This window comes from Passer montanus, unplaced genomic scaffold (genome assembly GCF_014805655.1).
Source record: "Passer montanus isolate IOZ18808 unplaced genomic scaffold, ASM1480565v1 scaffold3, whole genome shotgun sequence".
Lineage (NCBI taxonomy): Eukaryota > Metazoa > Chordata > Aves > Passeriformes > Passeridae > Passer > Passer montanus.
Window position 1 is genome coordinate 8994560 of NW_024367707.1, and position 17743 is coordinate 9012302.

The 17743-nt window shown below is 41.7% G+C and overlaps 1 protein-coding gene across 1 annotated transcript; it reads right to left on the reverse strand.

Moving 5' to 3' along the window:
* Window positions 1-1643: 1643 nt before the first annotated feature.
* Window positions 1644-11446, reverse strand: TLR7 (toll like receptor 7). Its single transcript, XM_039714508.1, is given in 2 exon segments — window positions 1644-8764; window positions 11206-11446. Coding segments are annotated over 2 exon segments (3144 nt in total). The 5' UTR covers window positions 11209-11446; the 3' UTR covers window positions 1644-5623.
* Between the last annotated feature and the right edge of the window lie 6297 nt (window positions 11447-17743).

The following is a 17743-nucleotide window of genomic DNA, read 5'->3' on the forward strand; positions in this document are numbered from 1 at the left end:
AGAAACTGTTCCCTCATAAAACACAAAGTGAAAGTGAAATAAGGGAGCAGAAAAATAAAATGTGTTACAAAAAAATAAGAAGTAAAATCATTATGTCCAAGTGATGGATGGGCAGGTATGTGGTGATGAACAGACACGAATGTGAGGATTCAGGTAGAACTAACTGTTTCAAAAATACTCTTCCTCAAGAATTTAATACATCAATCTCAGATTCCAATCTTCCAATCATAGAGTAGAATGGCTTAAGTTGGAAGAGGCCTTATAAGTAAAATAGTTCCAACCCCTGCCATGGGCAGGGACGCCTTGCACTAGACCAAGTTCCTCAGGGCCTCATCCAGTCTGGTCTTGAACACTTCCAGGGATGAGGCAACCACAACTTCTCTAGGCAACCTGTTCCAATGTCTCAGTACCCTCACAGAAAGGATTTCTTCCTATTAGCTAACCTAAACCTACTCTCTTTCACTTTGAAGACACTCTCCCTTGTCCTCCTTGAAGAGGAACTCGTAAGAAGTTCCTCTTCATCTTTCTCATAGGCTCCCTTCAGGGCCTCAAAGGTCACAATTAGGTCATCCCAAAGCCTTCTCTTCTCCAGGCTGAAAAATCCCAGTTCTTTCAGTTTTTCCTCATATGAGAGGCACTCCGTCTGTCTGATCATCTTGGTGGCCTCCTCTGGACTTGCTCATGTCCTTCCTGTGCTGGGGATCTCAGAGCTGGATGCAGTGCTCTGGGTGGGATCCCACCAGAGTGGAGCAGAGGGGCAGAATCCCCTCCCTCACCCTGCTGGCCATGCTGCTTTGGATACAGCACAGGAGCTGCTTGGTTTTAAGGGCTGAAAGTCTGTAACATCAGCTTGGGGGGTAGTGGCGTGGAGACAAAGACACCACTCACCACAATGTTCACGTGGCAACACAGAGTTTATCCTCAAGCCCTTCCTTATAAAGGGCATTGGAAAAGCCCAGTCTGGATATTCCCATTGGTCTGATATCTATGCCCCTTCAGGTTCTGGCCAGTGAAATGTCTGCAGCCTTGGGAGAGATGTGATTGGGCAAAGCCCCTGTCAGTCAGCCCAGGGGCTGGTTAGTTTGCCAAGCACAAACCAGCTTGTGCTATGATGTGTGACCACACAGGTCTGCATGGCCAGGTTATGTCAAGGCTGGCTCATCCACCAGCACCCCCAAGTCCTTCTTGGCAGGGCTGCTCTCCATCTGTTTATCCCCCAGCCTGTGTTGGTACTGGGAGTTGCCCTGACCCAGATGCAGCATCTTGCACTTGGTCTTACTAAACACAAGATATTCACATGGGCCCATTTCTTGAGCCTGCCCAGGTCCTTCTGGATGAATCGTGTTTTCAGGAGCACCAACTACACCACTCAACTGCTGCTGACATCTGAAAATTTCCCAAGGGTGCATCCAATCCCTTCATCTCATGCTCCAGTTTGTAATGTTTCATTCAGCCAACATGCATTTCCCATTCATTTACACTACAAGAAATTTTCATATTCTGAAAAAGAGTTGCATTGTTTAACTACTGTGCTCTGCTGTAGGCATGAAAACATATTGCTGTGGAGAGACAAGACACAGAGGGAGAGAAGGAGACAGAAGTTATAAATTGTTTTAGTTATCAGGAATTTATTATCAGGAATTTATAAATTAATACAATTTTTAGACTAATTTTCCCCTGAACAATATTCAGTATATAACAAATCACAAAAGATCAGAGTTAATGATACGTAGAGGAAGACTCAGAAATTAGAGGGAAAAAAACTAAAAAGTTCACAAGGCAATGAGGTATTAAGTTCTCTTTGTGTGCTATCCTGATTAGTTTATCTTTTATTTAAGTGGTCTTTGGGTCTGGAGAATTTCCCTTTCCCTTCAGTCACTGTCTTTGGTCATCCTTCTCAAGCTTACACTTAGTGAAATATCAACCCTACCTCCAGACCAAGAGTTAGGAAGATTGACAATGAGGCTTAGGCGCTCTTATGCCAAGTTTTCCTTTAAAGTCCTGTCTGGGCCCTCTGCCCTGTAGCAGAATCAGAAAAAAAAATGTGTGGGTAGGTATGAGAACATGATTGAGCCTGGACACCAAAGTTGTGAGCTTTATTTTTCCCAAGGAAATATTATTAGAGAGCATTTGTGAGTCTGCATCAGGTTGTCTCATGAAAGGACAGTCTAAACTGGAGAGCTGGACAAGGTGGAGGCACTGACACTATCCTTTGCTAGCACCCAGCCCTCAGTGCAGGATCATACTGAAGGAAGGGCATCTCCCCCTGGGCCTGCCTCGTCCCAGTTAAGAAGGATAGTGGCAGGTCCTGCTTGTGGCAGGATTTGGGTTTTGACACTCTTTGCTTCTCTTTCTCAATTTTGGCTTGCAGGCCAGCTGCTCACAGAGTGGGCAATTGGAGCATCAGCTCTTCACCCTTTCTGGTCCTCCAGTCCTATTATTATCCACACTAATTTGAAGTGCCTTTCCGTGAGACACTAGAAAAGGAGAGCTTTTGTTTTTCTTTTTGAAAAGAAGAACTGCCCTATCCAAAATAATGAAATATTTTTTCATTATACATTAGTAATCACTCGTTGTGTGTAAAATTACTAATAAAAGAAAAATTTAAAAAATATTGCCAGACTGGAATTGTCAATTAATTATGTTTGTTCCTAACAATAGAATACAGCCTTGAGAAATTATGTTTCTTTTGTGCTCTCAGGTTCCTCTTTCTTTGGATCTAGTTGCCAACCTTTACAAAACTTTGAGTTATCCTTCAAAGTCCAATGTGTCCCTCTCCCAGAGATCTCTGGGCTGAGTCAACACGCAAAATACCAAATCTAGCCATGGCCTTTTACAATTTCTTTAAGGAAGTAGCAATTGATGCAGAACATTCTTTGGTCATCACAATGGGTGATTTTACTACATCAGATGGTTTGATGTCCATGGTTATTCAAGCCCAACTTGCTGCACATGTAAGCCTGGAGCAGCAGTCACCTTGCCTCAATGCAAGGTGTTCTCAATGCAAACACCTACAGAGTTAATGCAGAAAAATCCTAAATTTGGGTTGCAATTAAAATAATTGCACCTTGCATCCCTCTTAAACTCCTGCATTAGGGTGAGATATCATAAAATGTCTCTGTGATCTCACTTCTGAAGGGAGAATGACACATAGACTTGTTAATGCAGCTGTAGAAGTCCACTTTTAAATTGGCCAAAACTCCATAGTTCCTCCTCCTAACTGCCCTCGCACCAAATCACTAGCTATACCATCACAACAGCCTGATATACAGAAACCTCAGATCTCTTCAGTAGTTTGTAATTTGGACACAACTATACCAACCAGGCAAGCAAGTTCCAAGCTCTGCCAGAGAGAACTGCTCACGTGAGCGGGCACAGCTGTAACAGCTGACCTGAACTGCCCATAGTGATATCTTGTGCCATAGAATTTCAAGCCTAGTAAATAAATTGGTGGAATAACACAGAAAGGGATCTAATTGTGCTTTGGAGATGGGTTGTGCATCAGTAAGCAGGTGGTGAGCTATTAATTGTGCATCACTGGTTATTCATGGGTTTTCTTTCTCTCCCTCTGTCTCTTCCTTTTTTCTTACTATTTTTTGTTGTTGCAATATTATATTTTACTTCATTTTAACTACTGAACTGTCCTTATCTCAACCAGAAAATGCTAGATTTTTTTTCGATTCATCTTCCCCATCCCACCAGGGTGGGGAAAAGTGAGTGAGTGATTGTGTGTGCTTAGTTGCCAGTTGGGGTTAAACCACAACATCCTCCCAAGTCACCCAGCCTTGCTTTCACTGGCCATACTCTTTCTTTTATCTGCTTTAGCTCCAGAGAAAAATCCCTGGTCAGCCAAGACAGCCTTCTGCCTCACCAGTTTGACTTCCAGCATTTTGGAATTATGGAAGTATTTGGAATGCTCCCCTGCTCTGAGAAGGTGGTGTCTAAATTTTGACCACAATGGTAGATCCCAGCATCTTCAAAACCATTTTCTCAAGGGCCTTACAAACTACTTCCCTGAGCAGCCTGAAGTCTACTCTTCTCACATTCAGAATTTTGCTGGCTATTTTTCTCCTGTAACTAGATATTTTAAATTCAACTGCTTCATGATCCGAAATGTCCACCAATCACCAATTCACTCATGAGACCTTCTTGTTACCAAGCAACAAATCCAGGAGGATACCTTTGCTAGTCACCTCCCTTAGTACCTGCATCAGTTTTTACTCATTGCTGCTCATCTCATACCCATCCTGTGCATGTTTCTCAATGGAAGAGGAAAAAATAGCTCTCCTCTCAACCTCAGAAAGGCTAAGTGACCTGGAGTTCCTGCCCTTGTCAGTGAGGCTGAGAAGAGGATCTGTTCCAAACAGATGTTTTGTGGGGAGGCAGAGGGAGATGGTGTGGGAGTAACTGTGGGATAGAGGTTCCTGTTTCAAGTATTACCTTATGGACAGAGTCACATTACAGTTCTTGTTATATTTAAACATACAGATTGTTTAGGCTTACAAACAAAACCACCAGAAAGACACATTATTAAAATATAACTCTAAAACTGTAAAATAAAACTGTAAAATAAAACTCTAAAACTCCCTTTTTAACAAGGCCCGCATATTTTTCCTACTTCTGCATTCAATCAATAAAAATGTTGAGAAAAATTGAGAAAGAAAAACCCTTCTTATCTGTTATATTATTACATAAACTTTCTTTTCTTGTGTTTCTTTGTTTTTCTGTCTTGTTGTCAAAAGAAAAGATCAGCCAGAACATTTAGGTGAGGAAATGGAAGTGGCATCGGAAATAAAGAAATTTAAAGCAGTTAACAATGACATCAGAGATATCAACAAGACTAGTTGCCAGAAAAGAAGGGCTTTGATCAAGAGCAGACTGCTGCAGACAGAAGTAACCAGCAAGGTGAAAATGTGCTGCTTCTCCTAAAACAGACATCATTACATCAAGCAGAGAACATGCCTATGTCATGTTCAGAGGTTTAGGCTGCCATTACAAAAGGTTTCACTTGAAATACTCTCATGTGTTCAATGAGTCTGTACTGTGAAACAGAGTGGGGAACAGGCACAGGTGTTTATTTTTCTTCACTTCTTCAGGATGTCCCTAAAGTCAGACCCAATCCTATCTCAAGTGTTTTGTAGTGGGAGAACAACCTGCTATGCTCTAGTATAGCCACATACTCCTCCTTTCTTAGCATGTTTTCCACTTTCTCATTTTTTCTTTTCCCTTCCTTTTTTTGTCTAGTCTCTTGATTTTTCCCATCTGCCTTGCGCCTATTCCTCTGCCTCTCTGCTGCCCTGCTCCCCCTCTTTGCTTTCCCAAAGCAGCCTGCAAGCCCTACAGAACCTGATCTCACATACCTTCCCATTTTAGTACCTGCCCTTCCAGTGCAGAGATCAGTGCAAAGCAAAGCACATGACAACTAAATATTTGTTCTGGCAATATTTTCTATTCAATTTTGAATTACTGGATTTCATAGTAATTGTCCCTTTCATCTTGGGATATAACATCAAAGAGGTATAACTGCCAGGCTTTGCAAGTTTCCGCAAATGAAGTTCAGGATCTTTTGTTTAGGGTCATTTGATCCTGTGCATCACAACAATATTTAAGGAAAAGGGGAGAACTAAACAGTTTCTTGGAGAAGCTTGTTGTAAGCCAGAGAATTGTTCGTAGCTATGGCATTTTTCAGGCACTGCCAGAAGTAGGGCTGAGACTGAGGATTAGTTGGCCATTCCAGGACTGAACTTCTGCACAGCCTCTTCCTCAGACGGACGTAGCGGGACTTCTGCAAAACCTTCTCAAGAAATATCAAGATAATGACATCCATCTTTTCATCCAGAAGCCGCTGATGAGCCATATAAAATGTTGTCTTGAAGCGGCCACTTTTAATGTACCTGTTGGTCAGCACAAATATGGTCTTTTTGCTCAGCTGAATGCTCTGGGAAAGGTTGTCAAAGACTGGCTGTCCTGGGAGCCAGTCCCTTCCTTCCAGGCATAAATTGAACTGCCTGGCTTTTTGGTTTTCCAGCCTTTCAACCAGCTCTTGCAGCACCCACTCGTTCACAGCTGAGTCTTCGCTGTCGTAGGCAATAAAGGCATCGTAGCAAGCAGCAGGTGAAGGCAAGCGCCGATAGCCCTTCAGCCGGGCAGTGCAGTAATGGTAGCTGTACCACACATCCCAGAAGTAGAGATGGCTCATCACTGTGAACACCATTAAGGCAAGGACGGCTGAAGATGACAGAGCATACAGAATAAAATATGATGTATCCAGCTCACAGGTGTAGAGATCCAAGAAAACCACGCTCCTTCCCTTATGTGCCCCTGGGCCAGCACAGGTGACGTCAGTGGCCAGAAGAGGAATGGTCACCTGCGTCTGATTGATCCACCAGACAAACCACACAGCCTCACAGTTACACTTAAAAGGATTGCCGTGCAAAAGCAGCACCTTCAAGTTGTTAATGACATTTTCAGGGAAGCTAGATTTCTTAATTATTTCAATCTTGTTTGAGCTGAGGTCCAGGTACCTCAGTTTAAAAGCACCTCTGAGAAAATATTTAGTCAATCTCTGAATGCGATTGTTTCGGAGCATCAGTTCTTGGAGAGATGAAGTGCAATTGGACAGTTCTCGGGGAACATTAGTCAGAAGGTTATTGCTCAAGTCCAGAGTCACTAGGTTCTTCAGAGAGGGGAGCTTGTCCCAGATAAAACTCTTCAGTCGGTTATTGGTTAAGTTGAGGATCTTGAGACTGGGAGGCATTTCTTCAAAAACACCAGGAGGCAAAAAACTGAGTGAGTTGAAGGAAATATCCAGTTCTTCCAGGCTGGTCAGGTTCTTGAAGAAGGACAAGTATCTAGCATTGCCATCCATCCATAAAGCATCTAAACGATTTCCTCTGAATTCTAAAATTCGAAGAGATTGACTTTCCATTCCCGTATCAATAGTGGTAGAAATGTCATTGTCATTCATCATCAGCTTCCTCAAATGGACGAGATTTTTCAGAAAACTAAGCACATGAGTAACACCTTCTGCCAGAAAATAATATTTGTTATTGCTCAGATCTAGAATTTCTAAAAGTTTTAGTTCTTTGAAGGCAGTTTGGTATAGCAAATCAACCCTGTTGTTAGAAAAATCCAGATATTTCAATTCAGACAAGTAAGAGAATTCACTTCCATTTAAAGTTTGACTTATTGCATTACCTGACAAATTGAGACATTTGAGGGAGCTAAGTCCCTGGAAGTCGGAGGGGTTAACAAAAAATACATTGTTTCTGCTTAAATCCAGAGTTTTTCCGTAGTTAAGGCAATCTTCCTTAACTAAAGATTGGTAGGAAGAAGCCTCTATGTCTTTCGAACGGCAACTTCGCCCATACACATCATACCTGAAATAATGCATCTCTTGTTGTACTTGCCTGTTGTACTGCTCAACTGAAACACCAGGATTAGAGCAAAATCCACGGAAATTGCTGTCCCCTGAAGAAGGAGAAATTTTATTCACGGAGAGGTCAATGAACTTAAGAGCTGGGAATTCTTCAAATACTGTCATGTCTGCAACTTTAATAAAATTTGTCCCAAGATCCAACATGGTTAGATTCTGAAGACGGAGCAGTGGATTTAGATCTTTTGCCCTCAGTTCTTTAAAGACATAACCCTTGAGCTTCAGGGTTTCCAGGTTAGAGAGGGAGGAAAATGTTGTGGAAAGATTCAAGAAGGGAGAATACACCTTCAGCTCAAAGTTAAAAGACAGATCAAGCTGCATAAGGCTGGGGAGAAATGTCAAGAACTGAGCATCTCCAATCTCCCTCATGAGGAAATTTTGGGAGAGGTCAAGTTCTTTGAGATTCTTGATGTTTTTAAACCAACTGCTAGGTATGCTCTGAAGAGAGTTACTGTGGAGCCGCAAAATCCTTAAATTTTCCAAGGAGTCAAAAGCCTTTGAATGTATGTGAATTGAGCTCTTGGGACAGGGAATGCAAGGATATGGGGCATTGTAGCAACGCCCTGTTAACGGTGAATCCAGCTCTTAAAGTAGGTTGGGAAGGCCACTGAAATCCTGTTCTTGAATCTCTTGAATCCTGTTGTTGTAAATATACAATTCCTTTAAAGTAGATGACAAATTGGGTGGGACTCGTGTTAGGTTGTTGGACTTCAGGGACAGGATTGTTAACTTTTTCAGTCCCAGGAAGGCTGTTTCCTCAATTTCAAATGAAACATTGCATGGGTTGCGGTAGTAACAGTTCTGTCCAAGATACAATACCTCTATGTTTCCTAGCTCTGAGAAGCTGGCTTTATGGATAGAAAAGATATGGTTTGCTTCCAGGCTCAGCAAGGTTAAAGTAGCAGGAAGGCCTCGGGGTATTCCTGCCAGCTGGTTTGCATCCAAATACAATGACTTCAGTCTTGTCAGGGCAGCAAAAGACGGTAAGAGTTAAAAGTCACCCGACCAACACACATGATTTTTGGGTCCCAGCTTGACAGGCACACAGTTGCACCTGAAGTCAATCTCCTGGAGGTTTTCAAGATGATCAAAGGATGTTGGGTGGATGTGGGGAATATGGTTAATGCTCAGCGTAAGGTTGGTAGCATTTCCTGGGATCCCTCTGGGGATTTCTGTAAGGCGCCGGTCAGTGCAGTCCACTGTCACAGTATCTTCGGAAGGTTTGACATCACAGGGTAAAGTTTTGGGAAACCAAGCCCCTGACAGCAGCATTGGGAATACGAAGAGCAAGATAAATGGCAATGCATTTGACATCTTTGCACAAGGTACCTAAAACCAAGGAGAAATGGAGGTATTAGTTTTAATGCAATCAGAATATTTCATCTATACACTGGGTCTGGCCAACTTTACATCTAAATTCTGGTTTTTGTCTCACATTGACCAAGAATAGATGTGGAAGTAGGATTAGAAGTTTGAAGAGGCATATGCTGGTATTTCCTTTCCTTTTTTTTCCCCCCTGGCAACACAGCATTTTATGCATGTAATGAACATTATGATACTAATGAAAGAGTGTCTAGCCTAGCCAAATAGTCCATGACATCCCAGTATTTGCCTGTCTCCATCTTTTATTGCAAGGCAATGTACCCCAGTGTCAAGAACATTAGCCAAGGCAAATGCCCATGGAGCACAGCAGAGATCTGATAGGGAAGCCATAGAGACTCCTTGCAGTGCAAGACATTTTTCTCCATCACATGGGTACCCTTTACAGTGCATCTGACGACACACACCTCCGTAGATCATGAAGTGCTGGCTGTCACCAGCCATGGACACAGAAAGTGCAGTCAGAGAGGGCAATACTGGCAGCCACTGCACATCAAAGTCCACCTTTAAAACAAGGAAGTTGTAGGAACCAGGCCTACAGTCATGAGATATGCTGTTCTATATGTGGTAAAGGGATTTCCATGAGATCTGTGGCTGAGGGATTACTCTGGGCATGATGGTGTGCTGAAGTGTGATACGTTATCAGGCAGAAACGGGTAACCCTTTCAGCCTCAGTCAGCCAGGTAGAAGAGGAAGTGGTGCTAAAGTTTCACAATTCTGTACTTTCCTTGTGCAAGACCTAAAGTCTGTGTTGTTGCTCTTGATATCCCTTATTTACATATAAGTGGCTTCTCTCTGTCCCCCATTAAAGACAGCAGTAACAGAACATTTGATCACAGTCTCGCTTCCACTTCTCCCAAAAGTATAAACTGGCATTTGAAATCTTTATTGGCAGAGAATGAGAATACAGACATTTTATGGACTAGTCAATGGAGTAATTTCTCTCTCTTTACAAAACTAGGTATGCTTATTTGGTAAGATTTGCACCGGGAGTACTGACATAGTACTGTACATTTGTATGTTGCAAGTCTAGTGTATTTATCAATTATCCAACAAATTGCATTGTTGATGAATCTCTGTTCATGGAAGTTCATACTGAACTAAACCAGATTTGCAGTGATGAATCAGTAATACAACTGGTGAGTCTGTTCAGGAATGAGATGAGGCTTGTGGTGTAAATCCAACTATTGCACCTGGCAACCTGACCAGACTTAGTAGTACTTAGTTGGCTCAAATCAGAAATTAAGCCCAAACACACCCAGCCCCTCTGATTTCTGTGGACCAGCTGGAAGCAAAGGAGGTTATTTTATGCCAAATTGCTACATACTTCATGCAACAGGAAGAAAAGCTAATTAGATTCAACCTTTAAAGATGTGATAAACCAAAATAAACACTGTCCAAGCATTAGAGGATGACATGGGCAAGGCATGATTGCAGTCTAGATTGAAGACTCGAACTTTCTACATGAATTTGTATGCAGCCATTGCACTCAGACCCTTAATTTTAGGTGTTTACCCAAGTTTCTCACTTTATTGTCATTAACCTAGGCTGCTTGGCTCTGAAGATGGAGAGAGCTGTGGCTTACTACAATTTAGGTGCCTGGAACTAGGTGCAAAGAATCTGGGGTTTGAAACTCATCATGAATATGTTTATAAGTTTCTCATGTAGTTCAGGGGTTCTTTTTAGGGACCTAAGTGTGGCTGGAGAGCCAGCCTAGTTCTTTGTGCTTCATTTCTTTATATGTTCCTCCCTTTCCTGATAATCTTTTTTAATGAATTAGCTATTTGAACTGTAAAGAGTTACATTCTGGTGCTGTATCTGGCTATTTACGTGTGTGAAACCTCACATCCATTATAGTACCAGAACAAACAAAAAGACTTCTAAATAAGAGCAAAAAGCAATGCTGTCTTGTGCAATGTCTTTGTAATGAGAGGCTTGCTTAATAGTACAGCTGGAGTATGGTGTATATGTTCTTTTCTCTGTGATCTATGCTTGGCTTTATAAGAAGTATGAAAAGAACTAATCTACTGGTCTTAACTGGCATATGCATAAACTAATAATGATTTAGGGTGTTCTTCAAATATTCAGCAACAGTACTGCTGTGTGTTTCTAAAGGAAGGTTTTCTGCTGGGATTCCATATATTTGTTCATGGGGAAAGGCTAGAGGAACACCTCAGAAGTTACATCAAGTAGAAAATATATTACACTCATTCTGAAGTACAGGAATACAGATAAATCCTTTCCTTTCATAATTTTCTCCAGCTTCTAACCATAACAGTAAACTGAACCATTTGGAAAACAGAAAAGCAGAATATTTTCTTGAAAATCTTCCACAACAGTTCCAGTCAAAAATGTCTAAGAGCAAATTTAAAATAAAAGTTTAAACATACCATATTCTTTGCGTTTCCAGGTCTGACAGATTAGATTCTGGAAGAAACCACAAACTGGAGCAGAAAACAGCATCAAAGTGGTTTCCAGTGGTTCAGCTGAGGTGTAGGGGAGAACGTAACACGACATAACCCACTCAAGACAACATTAATCTACACTGTATCTTCTTTCTCTTCATCTGAGCACCAAAGGAACACAACTTCAAAATCCTTAATGAGAGAGTATGAGATTAATCAGCTAGGAGACAAAGGCATTGGGAAAGGGTAATACTCATGTGATCAACAAAGATTGCAGAAGCTCAAGTTCCTTTTTTTTTTCCTTTTTCAAATGTAAGCTGCATGAAGGGAGGCAAAAATTGTTAATTGACAAGGAAGTTTAGTAATTTTTATAATTATTATTTGGGATTTATTTCTGAAGTTACTAGCTTCAAGGATTCATATCTTTCTAAGAATCACTTGTGCACTAATATGAGCAGACAAATCTCGGAATACTTCATGTAGAAGTCTGGAAAAATGTTTGTTAAATGAAATGAACTTGAGGAAGGGAACCAAAACCAAGACAAAAAGGATAAGGGCATAGGTAACTGAACACAAAGAAGTGAGAACTATGTGGAAGAGTGTGCACAAGTTGGATTGTGAATGATTTCTTCAAGTAACATCCCTGGTACATGTCACTGGAATAGGAGATGCTTAGTCCACTTTGCTTGCATGAAGGTTTTCTAAAACACAACATCCAGTCACCCAGCCTTGTAATTTTTAGCAGGTATTCCCTCACAGTCTATGACTACAAGCTGTGGAAATTTTAATAGCTGTGCCAACACTTAGCAGTTTCTTTTGCTCTCAGGTTGATCTGTTTTTTGTTTGTTTGTTTTAATATTAGGAACTTGTTGTCAGCCAGCTAAGAGCTCAAGGAGTTTCAATTCTATGTAAAATGAAACTGCAGCTTTAGCTGAGTACTAGTAAAATGCAGACCTCTTCTTATCTTTATTTAGTTTTTACCTATGAAATTTGGGAAGAAAAATACAGCAGTAATTCGCTTCAGAGATTGAGGCAGGGTAAATGGAGGGGAGTTTTCAGAAATTCAGGACTTCTGAACTGTAATTTGAGTTTTAGAGGCATAGGGAGTTACTGGTTTACTGATTTTAAAAGTTCCGTTTCCCTCAAAAGTTGCACAAAATCTCTTGCCTCCTCTGAAAGACAAAGTAACTGAAAGCAGAAAAGTGCTTCCTACTATATCACATGTTAGGGGAGGACCTACTGATAGCAGCAAATATATATTACGGCTGCTGTGAGTGAGGAAAATAATTTAAAATAAAGCAGGAGTCCTTACCTGTCTTAATCCTACATCTATAAATTTGGTTGACAGTTGAGCAATCAGATTTCCTTTTCTTTTTCCTTTTCTCTACAGAAGTTTGCTTTATCGCATTTTCCAAAACCAAGATTCCACTATCTTTATTTTAAATCTTGATAAGTTTACTTACAGTCCTAAAGTCTTGCTTCAATGTCTTTTCTCTAAAGTGCTGACCCTGATTTCAAGAATCCTACAACTCCATCTATTCATAGCTAATATGCTATGAATAGCGTTCAGTTACATGGCATAATTTGCCCACAAAATTATTCAAGAAAGCCAGTTATCTTGCTCAGTTTTTGAAACACATAAGTTGAATTTTCAAATAGAAGTTGCTGATAGGTGCTGCAGAAATGTGTTTGTGGTCACTAAAAATAACCAAAAAAATGAATAGAAGGCAGCATGGGAGGAGACTGGCCGACAACAAGGGCAGAGGAAGCACTCAGGGGAGGCCTGGTAAGCAAGGACACACTGACAGATCTGAATTAAGAGCCTACTCAAACTGCCCAGGGTGCTGAGGTATGGCCTAATACCACAGAAACAGACACTGCCTTTTCTGAAAGCTCAGGCTGCCCAAGGCTACCTCAGTATCAGGACTGACTGGTTTACAACGGGTTAAAATTGTTTGCTCAAAGCAAAGGTTCCCAGCAGTATTGGTTTTGAAAGTGAGTTACCATCAGGGGAGACAGAAGGCACCCTGAAACAGCTGAAATAAGATGGAGCTATTTTCCAAGTTCTCCAGGGTCAGCACTGCAACTGTGTCCCTTCTGCTTGCCCCTTCCTCATGGGCAGATAAGACAGAGTAGCCACAGACATGATTCCTTCTATTCTCTGAGGGATGATGAGGAGAAGTGCCAAGGCAGTAATGCTGGAAGTGATGGAGCACAGCAATGGAGAAAGTGGTGGCAAATCATAGAACTGGCAGGCTCAGAGGAAGTTTGGCACCTGTAAGTGGGATATCCTCAAATCCTGCTTCTTGGTGATTGCCAGCCTTTTTTCATATTTCATGTAGGCAATCCTGCCATGGTTTATGAAGTCATCTTCAGGCAAGAGCACTGAGGGAGTACTGGAAGAGCCCCTGCAGGACAACATGGAACTCAGATGCTGCTGGACCCAAACAAATCACACAGCAGGAAAGCAGCTCCATGTGAAATAAAGGCTTAAGATAATGGCAGGCAAGCTACTGTAACATAGCTCACATTAGAAATGCATGCATGTCAATTTATGGAGTTTTGAAGACCATGACATATTTTTTTCATTTATTTTAGACCTTGATACTGCATTTATGACAACTGTGCATGATATACCTATCTGTGAGGACTACTATTTAATAGAGATTATTTTGATTCTAATGTCATGAGCTGCACTTGAAATGGATTGATTTCTTGTGTCCCTCTATGTATGTATATTTATCTATGCAAGACACCTATATGCAATAGGAATGTATTTTGTATAGTGTGTATATATTGTAGATTATCTGTATAGTTGCAGATACATCATAGCACAAATGTTTTTACTTGTTTAACAAAGTCCAGAGCCCTGCATTTTACAGTGGTGCAGACTTCCACTTCCAGCCCTGTGACCTTCCTCCCTGGTTGCTCTGGAGCCTGTCCTGGAGCCAGATTTTCCCTTTGCTTTCACACCACTGTTCTCTAAACCTTACTCCTGCAAGCCTTGGTGGGATCAGGGGTCTCTTCAGAGCTGAGCGATAGTGGCACATGCCTCATTCTTGCCTTCCCTGAAAAGTCACTCTAGAAGTGAAGTGTTGATGTGTGCCACTGCCACCAGTACACCCTGCTCCAACCCCTGCTTGTGGATTTAGTTAATGCCAATTTATGAGGCAAGCAGCCATCACCTCTCATTGAGTGGATCACATCTTCATTACCCATCACCTCGTTCTCAGGCCCTGAAGGTTCTGTGACCCCAGAAGAAAACCCAGATAAATAATTTTTTTCCCTCCCTCCCATCCTCAAGGTTCCTGGGCACAAGGTTACTGCTCCCCTCCTTTCTGTCCTGGAGGGTCCCAGGCCCCCATGGAAGAGGGAGGCGAAGTGCAGAAGCCCATGGTCTAGAGATCCAACCAGTTATGAGGCATAAGGGGGGACCTGAACCAGAGCTGCTGCTGGACAGACAGTGAAACCCATCAACCTCCAGTAGCCGGGATACTTCTGCCATTGTTTGCATCCTCTGAGGATGGAGGGAGTGACTTATTCTTTTATATGTTTTGAGAGTCTTATTATAGTTGCTATATTGATAGAGCAAAGCATGGACTAAGATTTGACTTGAGATCTACACAGGGTTCAAGTCATTAAATTTATTATAAATTCTGTATTGCACTACTTACAGCTTGTACAATGTTAATTTGTTTTGTAGAAATCCCATGGCATTTTAGTAATAATGATTGATGTGCTATAATAATGACAATATCCTATCAAAAATGCTTTCATTGTAACCACAATATAGCAGCATCATCATTTTGCCAAAGACTAGCTCTTCCCTTAGTGTCAGATGAAAGCCATCCACTATGAATCCTGCTAATAAGAGCAAATATCTATGTGTGGGGACATGCTTGGGGGCACAACATGTACTCTGAGCAGGGAATTCAGCAAGTCTCTATGATTTGCCTATTCTGTACAATTTCTTTTATTTTTTGCCTTCTTTTACATTTTCTTACAAGTATAGCTCAGCACAGGCCTACAAAAGTCAGACATGAGTATCCACAATCACACCTCATTTGTCACCACAACCATACTGGGTCTGGTTGGGATGGGCCCCGTTTTTCCACAGCAGCCCTGTGGTACCCTGGTACAGATTGGTGACCAAAGCAGTGTGGATTACACACCAGCATGATGCCTGTGGGGAAACTTGCAGAGCATCAAGGCCTTCTCCACTCCTCACGCTGGTGAGCAGGCTGTGGGTGAGCCAGAGTCTGGGAGGGGGCACAGCCACAATTATGGAGCTCAGCTGACTAAAGGCATAACTCATGCCATTAAGGTTCTATGTGCAGCAATAAAACTGGGGAGGAGTGGCAGGATGTGGGTTTAGCTAAAGCAGCCATCACTCAGAGGCTAGCTGGGCTCTGGTCTGCTGCCAGGAGGTGGTGAGTGATCACTTCTGCATCATTTGCCTTTTTCTTTTTCCCTTAACTTATTAGCCTGGCATTATCTCTGCCCAGGAGCTTTATCTGCAGAGAAGAGCCACTCTGAACCTGCCCTCCCGATGCTCCCCCCAGCCCGGATGGGTGGGCCTTGGCTGCCAGACAGAGGCAGCTGCCACTCAGCGCAGGAGAGACCACAGAGCACCAGCACTGACAACACACACCTGACAAACGACTGCGAAAGGGACCTCTACAGTGAAACACACCCAGGTTTCACTCCCCATAGTCACTGCCTCAGAAACAGCCTCTGAATGTTTGACATTTAAAACCCCTGGGAGTCTATGACAAAAGCTTCGAGCAAAGCTCGAAACATCAAATACTCTTACAAAAAAATCCAAAAATGTGTACTTGCACTAGGCAGTGGAATGATTAAAAGTAAGGCTTACAGACTAAATGTGCTAAATCCTCCAATTTCTGTTATGCAGTGGGGTACAGTTTCAGTTATCTCAAAAGAATGCTGCAGAGACAGGAATGTTTCCCACCAGGCTGAACTGACAGGTCTTCAGACCACAATCCAGGCGTACACATACAGTAAGATTAGTTCTGCAATTTTACTTCTGCTCTTTCCACTATCTCATCAAATGCAGTTGAGTGGGTTTGCCTCCAACATTCTGAGAAATGCAAATTTCAACTGCTCATGAAATGCAGCTCAGACTTCCAAGGAAATTTAAACATTGTGTCCCTTCTGTCAGACCATAAAAAAAAGAGAAGGATGATCTTATTATGAAGATGTTTACCAGTCTGGTGTGATTAACAGTTCATCCTTTTGTTCAAGACAGCTGGAGCATGATTTACAAACAAGGTTTGACAGTCAGTGTTCTATTTGACTTGTTTTAATATTTCTCTATTTGACTTGTGCAGGCCACAATCTGCATAAGAAGAGTTTCAAAAGAACAGAAGCCCAAGCAACATCTTGGCACAAGTAATTTTGAAGCTTTATTTACAGTACTTGTGCACAGGGAAGGCAAATAATTCAGCACTTTATTTGAAACAAAAATCTGATATATAAAGCAACTGAACTGATACAGTGCATTAAATGCCTTTAGTGTAGTGCTCATGTGTAAACTTTGGCATAATTGTGGCCACAGTCTTCGGGGTTATTAACAACTTAACTGCAAACTAATGTGGGTCAAATGATCTTGCTTTTAAGAAATATCTTTACCAAATAAAACAATACTGTTGATCCATTGTGTTACTGTGTTAAAACATAGTTATAGGTTCGTCAGGAAGGATAGGCAGTGCAGGAAGTGAGGGGATGGCTCTTTATATGAGGGAGGGGTTGGTGATGATGTGGTCAAGAGTCTCTGGAAAGGATGAAGATGCATGTTGTTGTGGGAGTATGCTATCAACCACCCATCTGGACCATGACTCTAAGGAATTATTCCAAAAGCAATTAAGAAAATATCTCTAGGTAAGCTGTCCTTGTCCTTAGGGGTGATCTTAACTTCCTACACCTCAATTTAGAACATTATACAATGGACACAAGCAGTCTTGTACCATGTTGAAGATGATTTCTTGGTGGAGATATTAAGGGAACCAACGAGGGAACGTGCCCACCTAGATTTGTTGGGCAAAGTGGTGATTGGTGACTGTCTCAGTCACAATGAGCACAAAGTAGTTGAACTTCAAATCATTGTTTAAAAACACAACCATAAGAAATCACAGCATCATAAAATAATTAAGGTTGGAAAGACTTTAAGATTATCAAATCGAATCATCAACCAAGCACCATGACCATATTCAACATTAAAACATATCAAATGCCAGATCCATGTGTTTTTTAAACAATGGCGGGGATGTTGACTTTACCACTTCCCTGGGTAGTCTGTTCCATTGCTTGACAACCCTTTCCATGATTTTTTTTCCTAATATCTAATGTAAACCTCCTCTGGTGCAACTCCACTCCATTTTCTTTCATCCTGTCACTTTCTACATGAGAGAGAAGACTGAGTCTCACTGAGTACAGCCTCCTTTCGGGTGGTGTCCCTGAGCCACCTTTTCTCCTCCTAAACAATGCTATGGAGAATTATGTAAAA